Source organism: Chiloscyllium plagiosum, chromosome 4 (assembly GCF_004010195.1).
Source record: "Chiloscyllium plagiosum isolate BGI_BamShark_2017 chromosome 4, ASM401019v2, whole genome shotgun sequence".
NCBI lineage: Eukaryota > Metazoa > Chordata > Chondrichthyes > Orectolobiformes > Hemiscylliidae > Chiloscyllium > Chiloscyllium plagiosum.
The window spans coordinates 102,050,401-102,062,721 of NC_057713.1; the positions used below are offsets into that span (position 1 = coordinate 102,050,401).

Consider the following 12,321-nt stretch of genomic DNA (forward strand, 5'->3'; position numbering starts at 1 on the left):
CTGGAGTAACCAGAACAATCTTCAAAGGCAGAGGATGGATAAGGACACTGGGGAGGTGGAAACTGTCCTTGTCCATGACAGAGTTCAGCAGTGTCTGGTGTACAAGGCAGACAGAAACTCATTAACACCAATTTCCAATAAATTAGGGTTGATACAGCAAACAATTATGGTTTCTAAAATAGTTGTTCGCCAGCATGCCAGAGTTTGGTTTGCATTGTGAGTGGTGAACTTCAGCCTTATTGGTTTCCATCATCTTCCCTTTTGCTGGCTGTAAATAAAAGCTCATGTTTATATTTGAATAATTGCTTCCGTGTATGTGATGTTCCCGATTACAAAACGACAAACTGCAGCTCGACAGTGAGCACTGGAGACAGAGTAACAGTGATTTGGAGAGTTGGTGATAGTAAGGACTATAAATGCTAGAAGTCAGAGTCGATAAAATGTGGAGCTGGATGAGCACAGCAGATCAGACAGCATCAGAAGAAGGAAAGTCAATGTTCAGACCCGAAATGTTAACTTTCTTGCTCCTCTGATGCTCTCTGACCTCCTGTGCTCTTCCACACTTTATCGACAGTGATTTGGAGATGTTGTTCAGACAAGATGTAGCTACAACAGGTAAAATCTTTGGCCTAGCTGTTGAAATGCAACAAGGGTGACAGAATGGGATTGTATGTGTAATGGAGTGTCTGCCATGTGCCATGAATCACAAAGCTTTTGGTTGCTGTGCCATGACATTGCCGGTGAGTGGCACTGCTAGATTGTCAATGCTCATCTGAGTGGCCTTTCAAAGATGGCTCAGGTAGAAAGGATGATAGTCTTTCAGCAGATATCCACTGAAGAATTGGACATGAGGATTCCATGGGGGGGTGTAGGTAGTTACTGAGGGAATTTGGTGAGATGTGGCAAGAAAACGCGCTAGACATCGTTATGAAAATCCCTCCAGAAAATTCAACTGCAACTTAAACTTAGCCAAAAAAGTAGGATTCAGCCCTATACTACCATTGGTTGTTGAGGATGAGATTTGCAAAAATTCACAACTGCCTGTAAGAAAAATAATCTCTTTATTTTTGTCTTAAATCATGAATCCTTATTTTTAAAACTGACATCCTGTTCTAGATTTTTCTGAAATTTCCACATGTCAAGACCTCCCAGGATCTTATCAGTTTCAATCAAGTCACCTCTTAATTTTCTATACTCTAGTGAATACGTGTAACATGTCCAACTTTTCCTTATAAGACACCTACCCATTCCAGGTAGTAATCTAGAAAGACTTTAATGAACTGCTTTCAACCCATTTGCATCTTTCCCTTAATAAAGAGGTCAGTTCTCTGAGAGGAAGAAATCCTCATAACATTTAAAAAGCATTTAGATAATTACTTGCAATGCCAAGGCATACAAGGTTTTCGGCCAAATGCTCGAATACAGGATTAGAATAGTTAGGTGCTTGTTGTTGACTGGTGTAGACTCGATGGGTCAAAAGGCCTTTTTCTGTGCTGTAGATTTCTATGACTCTACTGGAAGCAACACTCCAATAGTGGTCTTAACAACATTCTGTATAATGGAGCACACATGTCTACTTTTATATTCCCTGTAATAAAAGCTAACTTTTATTTGTTCATTGGATGTGGGCATCAATGTTTGGGCCAGTATTTATGCCAATCCCTAATTAGTCAGAGGACAGTTAACAGTTAACCACATTACTTTGGCTCTGCCAGACCAGGTAAGAACAGCACATTTCCTTCCCTAAAAGACTGGGTATTTAAAACAATTGACAATGGTTATGTAATTGCCATTCTGCTTTCTTTTGACTCCAACTTTATACTGAATTCAAATGTCACCATCTGCCATTGTGGGATTCAAGCTCATGTTCCCAGAACATTAGCCTAGATTACCAATAATGGTAATGCTACTGCCTCTCCCTTTCTTTTAGCTTTCCTAATTACTGTATCTGTTCAAGGCTCTGGCTCCAGAGATGTGTGCTACAGGGAAAGTATTTCTATTGCCGAGCGTATGAAACCTTACTCCGTACAGCACACAAATATAACAGGTGTGAAAGTTGTCCAAATAGCAGGTTTGGATCAGAAAACAGGCAACTTTTCTTGCACTGCAATCTTCTTTTCCATTACAAAATATTGATTTACTACATGCCTGATCTTGAATACTAACATTGACCAATTTCATATGCCTCATCTACAGTTTGCTACCTCCAATTTTCACATCACAGGAGAGATGTCCAGAGCCCAGAACTATCCAGTACTCCCAGCTGAGAATAGTGGGTTCCAGAATATGCTTCTAATGGCAAGCTTCTAAAACAAGCAAAAACAAAATCCAACACCAGGATCATCAACAAAATATAATGCTACCATGTTTTATAAACAGCACTTACCAGACTTCGGCGACTTCTGCATTATGTGCTTATGGTCAGGGGATGTTTCATCCGTAGCAGAATCTTTCATCCTCTCTTCCAACTCTGACTCTGGGATAGTTTGGCAGCCTGAAAACAAACATCGATAGTTGTTAAAGTTCTGTAGAGATTCTCATTTCCTAAGTTTGGCCTGTGTGATAGAGGGAGAACAATAGCAGCACAGGTGAAACTGAAACAGCAAGATCATCACTAGGGCTCAAACTACTACAAATAACGACAAATCAGTCACCGACTTTACTGTTTACTAGCTGCTGTTTTTATCACCATTGAAAGTTGAGTATAATAAAAGTAAAGTTGACATAGTCCCAGAGGACTGTACTCTCATTCGAGAGAGAGAGAAAGAGAGATGACTGGTGGCGGTCTAACCTGAGGGTCACCACTCCTCAGATGAGAAGAGATATTGAGAAGGAGAGTCCTTCATTGTAACCTCAGCTACACTGTTAAGATCACTCTGCATCACAAACCAGATGTCCAGCCAAGTGAGCTAATTAACTGCCAACTGGTCTAAGTTTGGAGTTCTAATTGAGTGCAATAGCATTGTTGAGATATGGCACTGCAGGATGGTGATAGTAATTGGGAAAGGACATTTGTGGTGGTTCCCTACCTTTAAGTCAGAAGGCCTAGATTCAATTCCTACTTACTCCAGACATATGTATTAACATTTCTGAATAGGTTGATTGGTAAATATATAGGTTTGAGCTCTAAATGTTACAAAAAAAGTAGCTATTACCAATTAGCAAAAACAACTTGTAATGACTTATATTAAGCCATTAATGCAAAGTTCCAACATGCATCACAAAAGCAAAGTAAAAAGAAAAATATCTCACTAAGCCACGTAAGGAGATATGGGGCTGAATCCTATGTTTTTCAAAGAAGTCCAAGTTGTGTCCACGTATTATAGGGAATTTTTGCCTTGAGGCTCAGCAAGTCCTCTTGCCTTATTTTACCAAACTCGCCACTTTAATTACCTATTCCACTCCTATGGAACTTTTCATGTCTGAATTCTACCTCATTTACCACATGGCATTGCTGGTACAAGTTACCACTTAGCAGATATTTTGGAATTCCCCATCATCACTTGCACCACACCACCTTTAAAAGCTTGATAAGCACCTCCATAAAAGCAATGTCAATCTGGAGTTTCCCTGCACGGTTCCTCACATTTACCGCGGGGGAGACAAAGCCCTAGTGGCGTTATCGCTGGACCATTATTCCAGAGATCCAGGTAATGGTCTATGAGATCTGAATCTGAATCTCTCATGGCAGATGGTGGAATTTGAATTCAATAATAATAAGTCTCATGATGACCATGAATCCATTGCCGATTGTCAGGAAAAACCCGTCTGGTTCACTAATGCCCTTTAGGGAAGAAAACTGCAATCCTTACCTGGTCTGGCCTACATGTGACTCCACACCCACAGCAATGTGGTCAAATCTTAACTGCCCTCTGGACAATTAGAGCTGGGGGAAATAAATGCTGGCCTAGCCAGCAATGCCCTTATCCTGTGAATGAATTTTTAAAAAGTGACAGACAGGAAATTCAGTGCCCTGCTTTGCAGACAGAGGTGCTGAGGGTCCTGCTGGATGCTGATGTGGGACTCCCTCCGCCCCAAGGATCAGCAATGGAGACCATGACTTTAGACCATGCCAGCCTGGTCCAAGATTGCTACCTGGGTTTAATTCTCAATCTCAGCTGTCTGGAGAAGATAAGTACAAATAAGGTCAATGCCCTTCTCTACTCTGCTAGTGTATGTTCCACATTTTTGCCCTGATACCTCGCATTCACTCTCTGTCTGCTTCTGTCCCCAACTCCCATCAAGGCTCATAGTCTACCACTCTCAATATTGCCTGCAACATTTTCTCCATGAGTTCTTACCCACCCCAATCCTCGATACCACTAACCTTCATGCAATCTGTGCTGCTGACTCACTCATTTGATACATCTCCTCACCTGCACCAACAATAATAGCTGTGCCAGACCCTCATCTCCCTAAAGCTTGCCTCTTCTCAATCCATGAAGGAAACAGCCTACAACAGGACAGAAAGAATCAAGACTGGTGATAGACTACCCAACATTCGGCTCCTTTCACCTTATGAGGAGAAGACCCTGACTCTGTCCATCCTGATCAGGACTGGTATCTGAGGCTGTGTTTGACTAGGGAACCCCTGGGTGAAGCTATCCCCCTTGACTTCACTAGACCTGCTGACAACCATGACCAGCTTCCTGGCTTTGTATTGCACTAACTGGTACAGCAAGACAATAGTAGTATAAAATGAAAACAGAAAATGCTGGAGAAACTCAGCAGGTTTCATAGCATCTGTGGAGAGAAAAACAGAATTAATGTTTCGAGTCTGATTTGACTTTTCTTCAGAACTCTCTTTCAGTACTCTGATTCTGTAAAATGAGCAGAGATTATAAGGTTGGAAAATATTTTAAAAAAGAGTTGCATGATGTTCAAGGGTATCTGTTTCAATGCAGCAAGTATAGGAAATAAAGCAGTGAGCTGAATTCACAGATAGAAACCTGATAACCTGTTAGCTTCACAGAAACATGATAACCTGTTAAAGAGAGACAGGAAGAAGGAAGTGAGGACTGCAGATGCTGGAGATCAGAGTCGACAATATGGTGCTAGAAAAGCACAGCTGGTCAGGCAGCGTCTGAGGAGGAGGAGAATCAATGTTTTGGGCATCAGCCTTCCATCAGGAAGGGAGACATCATTAAAGAGAGGCAGGTACAGCAGCCCGATGTTTCTGGCTGCAGACATGATATTGAGGAGGATAAAGAGGAGGGTTGGTGGCAAATCTGATTGAAGAAACTCCTCACAGCTGTGAGAAGTTATATTAATATTCTAAATTGGGTTAAGGCCAATTAAACAATTTTAATAACGCTATGGATTAATTCAGCAGAAGCGAACTGGAACCAGCAACTTTAAGGTTAGAATACTGAAAAGTATTCAAAGATGATATTCAAGAGGTTTTACCCACATACAAAACAGTAAGGCAGCCACATCTGTAGCTCTCTGGATGTCAAGGAGCACACAAGGTAGGAGAAAACAGAAAAAGAAATTTTATATCAGACACTCAATACTGCAGAATGCTGAGCTAAGTATAGAACATGCGGGGTTGAAATCAACAAGGAAATTAGAAAAGCAAAGATCATTGGTGAGTGAAGTCAAGGAAAATTCAATACTGTTATTTCAAGTAAGAGTAAGAGGATACCTAAGGAAGAGTAGGGCCCCTAAAATACAAATAAGGTACCCTATGTGTAGAGGCTAAGTTATGGATATAGTTCTTCATGAATACTTTGTTGATATATCACCAAGGCCAAATGAAACATACTCCAGTCTGTCAAAAGAAACCAGGAAGGAATTTGCAAATGCTCTGAAGACAATTTTCCAATCCTCTTGAATCTGGGTGTGGTGCTGGATGATTGGATGGCTGCTAACATTGCAACCTCAGTCACGGACAAGATAAGTTGCTACTTAGGAAGCATGGAATAATCCAGGAGAGTCAGCATGGATTTGTTGAGGGACTATCATGCCTGATAAGAATGATTTAAATTTTTGAGGAGGGAACAAAGAAGAGAGCAGCACTGTTGATGCAGTCTGTGTGAACTTTTTATAAAGACTTTTAACTAGGTCCACATGGCAGACTGGTTAAAAACAAGCCCATGGGATCCAGGGGAAAGTAGCAAGCTGGATAAAAAGTTGACTCAGTGGCTGGAAAAAATGTTTAGTCGTTGATGTCTGTTTTTGTGACTGAAAGGGGTATTCCACAGAGTTCTGCACTATGTCCCCTGTTTTTAGAGTTTTTATTGATGATAGTAAAAAGGACATGATCATGAAATTAGTAGATAACTCAAAAATTGACCATATGGTTGATAGTAAAGAGGCAAGTTATAGATTGCGAGAAAACATCAGTTAGCTGGCTAGGTAGGTGGAAAAGTAACAATTGGAACTGGGAATTATTTATTAAGATTGTAATTGATGGGAATCATCCAAAGAAGCCTTTGAAAAAAAAGGACCCCCCCCACCCCCACTTTACTCACAAAATGCAGGAGTCCTCCATTTTACTCACTGAAAGGTAGGAATCCTCCATTTTGATTTCAGAAGAACAGGATGCTCCAAATGCTATAATACATAGTAGCAGCATTGCTATATTGCAGAATCAATAACCTTTGAAGCAAGGAAAATAAATAATCACATTGTGAATACTTGGCAGCAGAAATAACATTGCCAGGAAGATGGGACAATTAAACACAGAGCTCTACACCTTGAAGAAAACAACTAAGATACAAAATTATTTCCAAACCTGATACTAAATCAGAAGCTGATGAAGTAAGTACACTTTTATATACAGTTGGCAATACAATTAATAGAGGTACAGCTCACACTTTTGATCAAGTTCTGCAAGTCTTTGATAACTACTTTAACCTCACAACAAATAAAATTTGTGAAAGAACATGATTGAAAAGAAGAATTCAGTATTCAAGGGAATTCATGCATAATTTCATCAATAACCTCTTCAGGTTACTGAAGAAATGTGACTAGTGATTTAAAGTCAGAATCTACAAGAACAGAATTGTTGTTTGAATTGTTGATGAGTGTTAATCAGACAGAATTATTGCAGTCAAAAGAAGATTTGACACCAAAGAGGCCCATTCAAATAGTGAGAAGCAGAAGTCCAGAACCTCTCCAGCTATATCCTAAGAGCAGAAGATCAACTTTACCACAGGATATCAGCAGAAACCATTCCATTATTAAGGTGCAAAATCTCCGAAGTGAGAAATGTGAGAAACCAGTACAATGAGTCATTCAGACAACAGGTACATTGTCAGCACTATGATGTAAAGACCCCTCACATACTAAGTGTAAAACTATTTTAAAAATATTTTATCTGTAAAATAATAAACACTTTCAATAAACGTGCTAAGGTAGGACTCAGCCACATAACAGCAAGAAATCAAACAGTTAATCACATATAGATGAGGTAGAACAGGCTTCAATAGAAGAAAAGCTAAGAAGTATTCCTCAGAAAAATGGGTGATCCAAACCTAGATTTTGGCAAGAGGATATTTATATCAATAGGCATACTAATTTTAAACTTGATACATGGGAGGGGTGTCACTATACAGGTACACGATCTTTTGTCCGAAACCCTTGGGGCCAGCTGGTTTTCAGAATTCAGAATTTTTCAGATTTCTGGGTAAGTGACAGTTTAACGATGAAATTAAAAAATCTTACTGAACAGCAGACGCACCTGTGAATATTATGAGCACTGAGGCAGAATTGACGCCTGCCAGTGCTGGGCCACGCTGCCATGTCACATCTCTGTGACGTGGGTTGAGTGGGTGTGGAGTTGGGTTAACTATTTGCACGCCAAACAACCTTGTTATGGAGAAAAAAACTTCTCAAAAAAAACTTCGGATTTTGGAACTTTTTGGATTTCGGAATTTCGGGTAAAGGATTGTGTACCTGTATTATTAGATAGCATACCATGAGTGGAGGAACACCATCTACAACCAATTCCAGTGCAACTAAATGGTACTTGAGGTACAGCATTTAAGAGTCAAGATATGTTATAAGCAATTCTACAACACAAGGCATGTCAGATAGTAGAGAACTACATACATTTCATAACCAAAACTTTCAACTCCTGAGAAGGAATGTGTGTCTTGCTCTCCATATTCTTCTAAAGGTTGAGTACAAGGGGATCAAAACAGTGGAAGCCCTAGATGAGTATAGAAGGTGTCAGTGGAAACTGATAAAGAAAATTAGGAGAGCAAAAAATGGTGTCATGAAAGAATATAGGCAGGTAAATTAAAGGAAAAATCTAAGTCATTTTACAATTACATTAAGGGTAAAAGGATACTGAAAACACAAAATACTGGAAATCACAGCAGGTCAGGCAGCATCCTTAGATACAGCGCAAGCTAATATTTCAAGGCCAGATGACTCTTCATCAGAGATGACATGATGTCTGGAGGGGGGCAGCATTAACATAATAGTGGGGAAGGAGGAGAAAGGATAATTAGGGAAACAGTACGGTCCATTAGGGACCACAGTGGTAAGTTGTGCATGGAGTCAGAGGACGTAGGTAGGGTTCTAATTAAATACTCTGTGTCAGTGCTCTATTAAGAGGGGCAATATGGGTATAAAAATCAGGAGAAGGACTGTCATATACGTCAAGAAATTAGCATAGATAGAGAGCAAGTTCTGAGTGATCTGGCAGGCTTAAAGTACATAAATCTGCAGGGCCAGATGAAATGAATCCCAGGCTGTGAGTAAGGCAAGGAAGAAAATAGCAGAGGCCTTAAGCAATAATTTTCAGCTTTTCTCTGTCCACGGGAGAGGTGCCATAAGACTGGAAGAGAGCCAATATGATACCATTATTCAAGACAGACGCATGGGGTAAACCAGAAAACTACAGGCCAGTTCAGTCTAACCTCCATGGTGGGGAAACTACTGGAAGCAATTCTGAGACACAGAATTAGTCTGCACTTGGAGCAGCAGCAATTAATCAAGCATAGTCAGCATGGTAGGGGAAGGTCAACAGAGTCATAGAGTCATAGAGATATATAGCATGGTAACAACCCTTCAGTTGACTTTGTCCATGCAGACCTGATATCCTAAATAAATCTAGTCTCATTTGTCTGCATTTGGCCCATATCCCTCTAAACCATTCATATTCATATACACATCTAGATGTCTTTTAAATGTTGTAGTTGTACCTGCCTCCACCACTTCCTTTGGCAATTCATTCCACACATGCACTACTTTTTGTGTGAAAACGTTGCCCCTTAAGTCCCCTTTAAATCTTTTCACTCTCACCTTAAACTTATGCCCTCTAGTTTTGGACTCCCCACCCCAGGATAAATACCTTGCTAATTCAGCTTATCCATGACTCTCATGATTTTATAAACCTCTATACGGTGACCCCTCAGCCTCAAATGCTCCAGGGAAAATAGCCCTATTCTATTCAGCCTCTCCCTTTAGCTCAAATCCTCCAACCCTGACAACAACCTTGTAAATCTTTTCTGAACGCTTCCAAGTTTCACAACATCCTTCCTATACCAGAGAGACCAGAATTGCATGGAGCATTGAGTCCTGATGAAGGGTTATGCCTAAATGCCGAATATCTTGCTCCTCAGATGCTACCTGACCTACTGTGCCTTTTCCAGCACCACACTTTATCAAAGCTGACTCTTTAGCATCTGCAGTCCTCACTACCTCCTAGTATTTCAATAGTGGCCGAACCAATGTCTTGTATAGCTGAAACATGACCTCCCAACTCCTCTACTCAATGCACTGACCAATAAAGGAAAGCATACCAAACAATGCCTTCACTGTTCTATTGACCTGCGACTCCACTTTCAAGGAACTATGAACCTTCACTCCAAGGTGTCTTTGTTCAGCAACACTCCCCAGGATCTTACCATTAAGTGCATAAGTCCTGCCATGATTTGCCATCCCAAAACGCAGCACCTCATATTTATCTAAGATAAATTCCAGATGCCACTCTTCAGCCCATTGGCCCATCTGATCAAGATCCTGTTCTACTCTGAGATAACTTCTTCGCTGTTCATGACACCTCCAAATTTGGTGTCATCTGTAAACTTAATAACCTCTTCTATTCACATCCGAATCGTTTATACAAATGGTGAAAAGCAGTGGACCCAACATCGATCCTTGTGGTCATAGTCCTCCAGTCTGAAGGGCAACCGTCCATCCACCCTCTGTCTTCTACCTTTAAGCCAGTTCTGTATCCTAATAGTTGGTTCTCCCTGTATTCTGTGTGTTCTAACCTTGCTAACCAATCTACCATGAAGAACCTTGTCAAACACCTTACTGAAGTACACATAGATCACATCCACCGCTCTGCCCTCATCAGTCCTCTCCACTACTTCTTCAAAAAAACTAAATCAAGTTTGTGAGACATAGTTTCCCACACACAAATCAATCCTTGCCTTTCCAAATATATGTAGATCCTGTTGCTCAGGATTCCTCCAACAATTTGCCTAATACCAATATCAGGCTAACAGATCGACAGTTCCCTGACTTTTCCTTACCACCTTTTTACGTAGTGGTACCACATTAGTCAACCTCCAGTCTTCTGGCACCTCACCTGTGGCAATTGATGATAAAAGTATCTCAGCAAGGGGCCTAGCAACCACTTCCCTAGCTCCCTTAGAATTCTAGGGTACACCTGATCAGGTCTCGGGAACTTATCCACCTTCATGCATTTTAAGACGTCCGGCAACTCCTCCTCTGTAATATGGACACTTTTCAAGAGGTCTCTATGTATTTCTCTATGTTCTTTATCTTTCATATCCTTCTCCACAGTGAATACTGATGCAAAATACTTGTTTAGTATCTTCCCCATCTCCTACAGTTCCACACATAGGCTGCCTTGTTAATCTTTAAGGGGCCCTATTCTCTCCCTTATAACTTTTTAGTCCTTAACATACTTGTAGAATCCCTTTGGATTCTCCTTAATCTTATTTGCCATAGCTATCTCATGTCCCCTTTCTGCGCTCCTGCCCTGACTGATTTCCCTCTTAAGTATACCCCTATTGCCTTTATACTCTTCTTGGGAATCAATCAATTCTATACCTGCTATCCATACCTGACATATGCTTCCTTCTTATTTTTGACCAAAACCTCAATTTCTCTAGTCATCCAGCATTCCCACACCTACCATCCTTGCCCTTTACCTTAACAGGAACATACTGTTGCTGGATGCTCGTTATCTCATTTTTGAAAGCTTCCCATTTTCCAGCCAATTCCTTATCTGCAAACATCCACCCCCAACCAACATTTGAAAGTTCTTGCCTAATGCAGTCAAAATTGGCTTTCCTCCAATTTTGAAGTTTAACTTTTAGATCTGGTCTATCCTTTTTCATCACTATTTTAAAACTAATAGAATTATGGTCACTGGCCCCAAAGTGCTCCCCCACTGATACCTCAGTCACCTGCCTTGCCTTATTTCCCAAGAGTAGGTAAAGTTTTACACCTTCTCTAGAAGGTACATCCACATACTGAATCAGAAAACTTTCTTGTACACACTTAACAAATTCCTCTCCATCCAAGCCCTTAACACTATGACAGTCCTAGTCTATGATTGGAAAGTTAAAATCCCCAACCATAATCACCCAATTATTGTTACAGATAACTGAGATCTCCTTACAAATTTGTTTCTCAATTTATGAAGAGAGATTGGTTAGACTGGGGTTGTTTTCTTTGGAGCATAAAAGACTGAGGTAACGAACATGATTGAGATGTATAAAATTATAGACACAGACAGGGTTTGGCAGGAGAAACTTTTCTCCTTGTTGGATGAATCAATGACCAGGGGTATAGATTTAAAGTAAGGGGAAGGAGGTTTAGATGGGATGTGAGGAAGCTTTTTTCATTCAAAGGTTGGCAGGAATATGGAACTCATTGCTTGTAAAAGTGGTCATGGCAGAAACTCTCATAACTATAGAGAACTAGTTAGATTAGATTAGATTAGATTACTTACAGTGTGGAAACAGGCCCTTCGGCCCAACAAGTCCACACCGCCCCGCAACCCACCCATTCCCCTACATTTACCCCTTACCTAACACTACGGGCAATTTAGCATGGCCAATTCACCTAACCTGCACATCTTTGGACTGTGGGAGGAAACCGGTGCACCCGGAGGAAACCCACGCAGACACGGGGAGAATGTGCAAACTCCACACAGTCAGTCGCCTGAGGCGGGAATGAACCCGGGTCTCTAGCGCTGTGAGGCAGTAGTGCTAACCACTGTGCCACCGTGCCGCCCACGGTTAGATGTACACTTGTGTGGCCAGGGCATATACGCTATGGGTCAAGTGCTGGAAAACAGGATCAGAATAGTTACGTAGTTACTGAGTA

The 12,321-nt window shown here is 40.9% G+C and overlaps 1 protein-coding gene across 7 annotated transcripts in view; it reads right to left on the reverse strand.

The window, feature by feature from the left end:
- The window catches only part of bbs9 (Bardet-Biedl syndrome 9), a 529,891-nt gene that overhangs the window by 155,916 nt on the left and 361,654 nt on the right, over positions 1-12,321 (reverse strand). For all 7 annotated transcript variants that reach the window (XM_043688773.1, XM_043688772.1, XM_043688769.1 and 4 more), the window contains one exon: positions 2,387-2,494. In XM_043688773.1, coding sequence (XP_043544708.1) covers positions 2,387-2,494 — 108 coding nt within the window. The remainder of the gene's footprint in view (positions 1-2,386; positions 2,495-12,321) is intronic.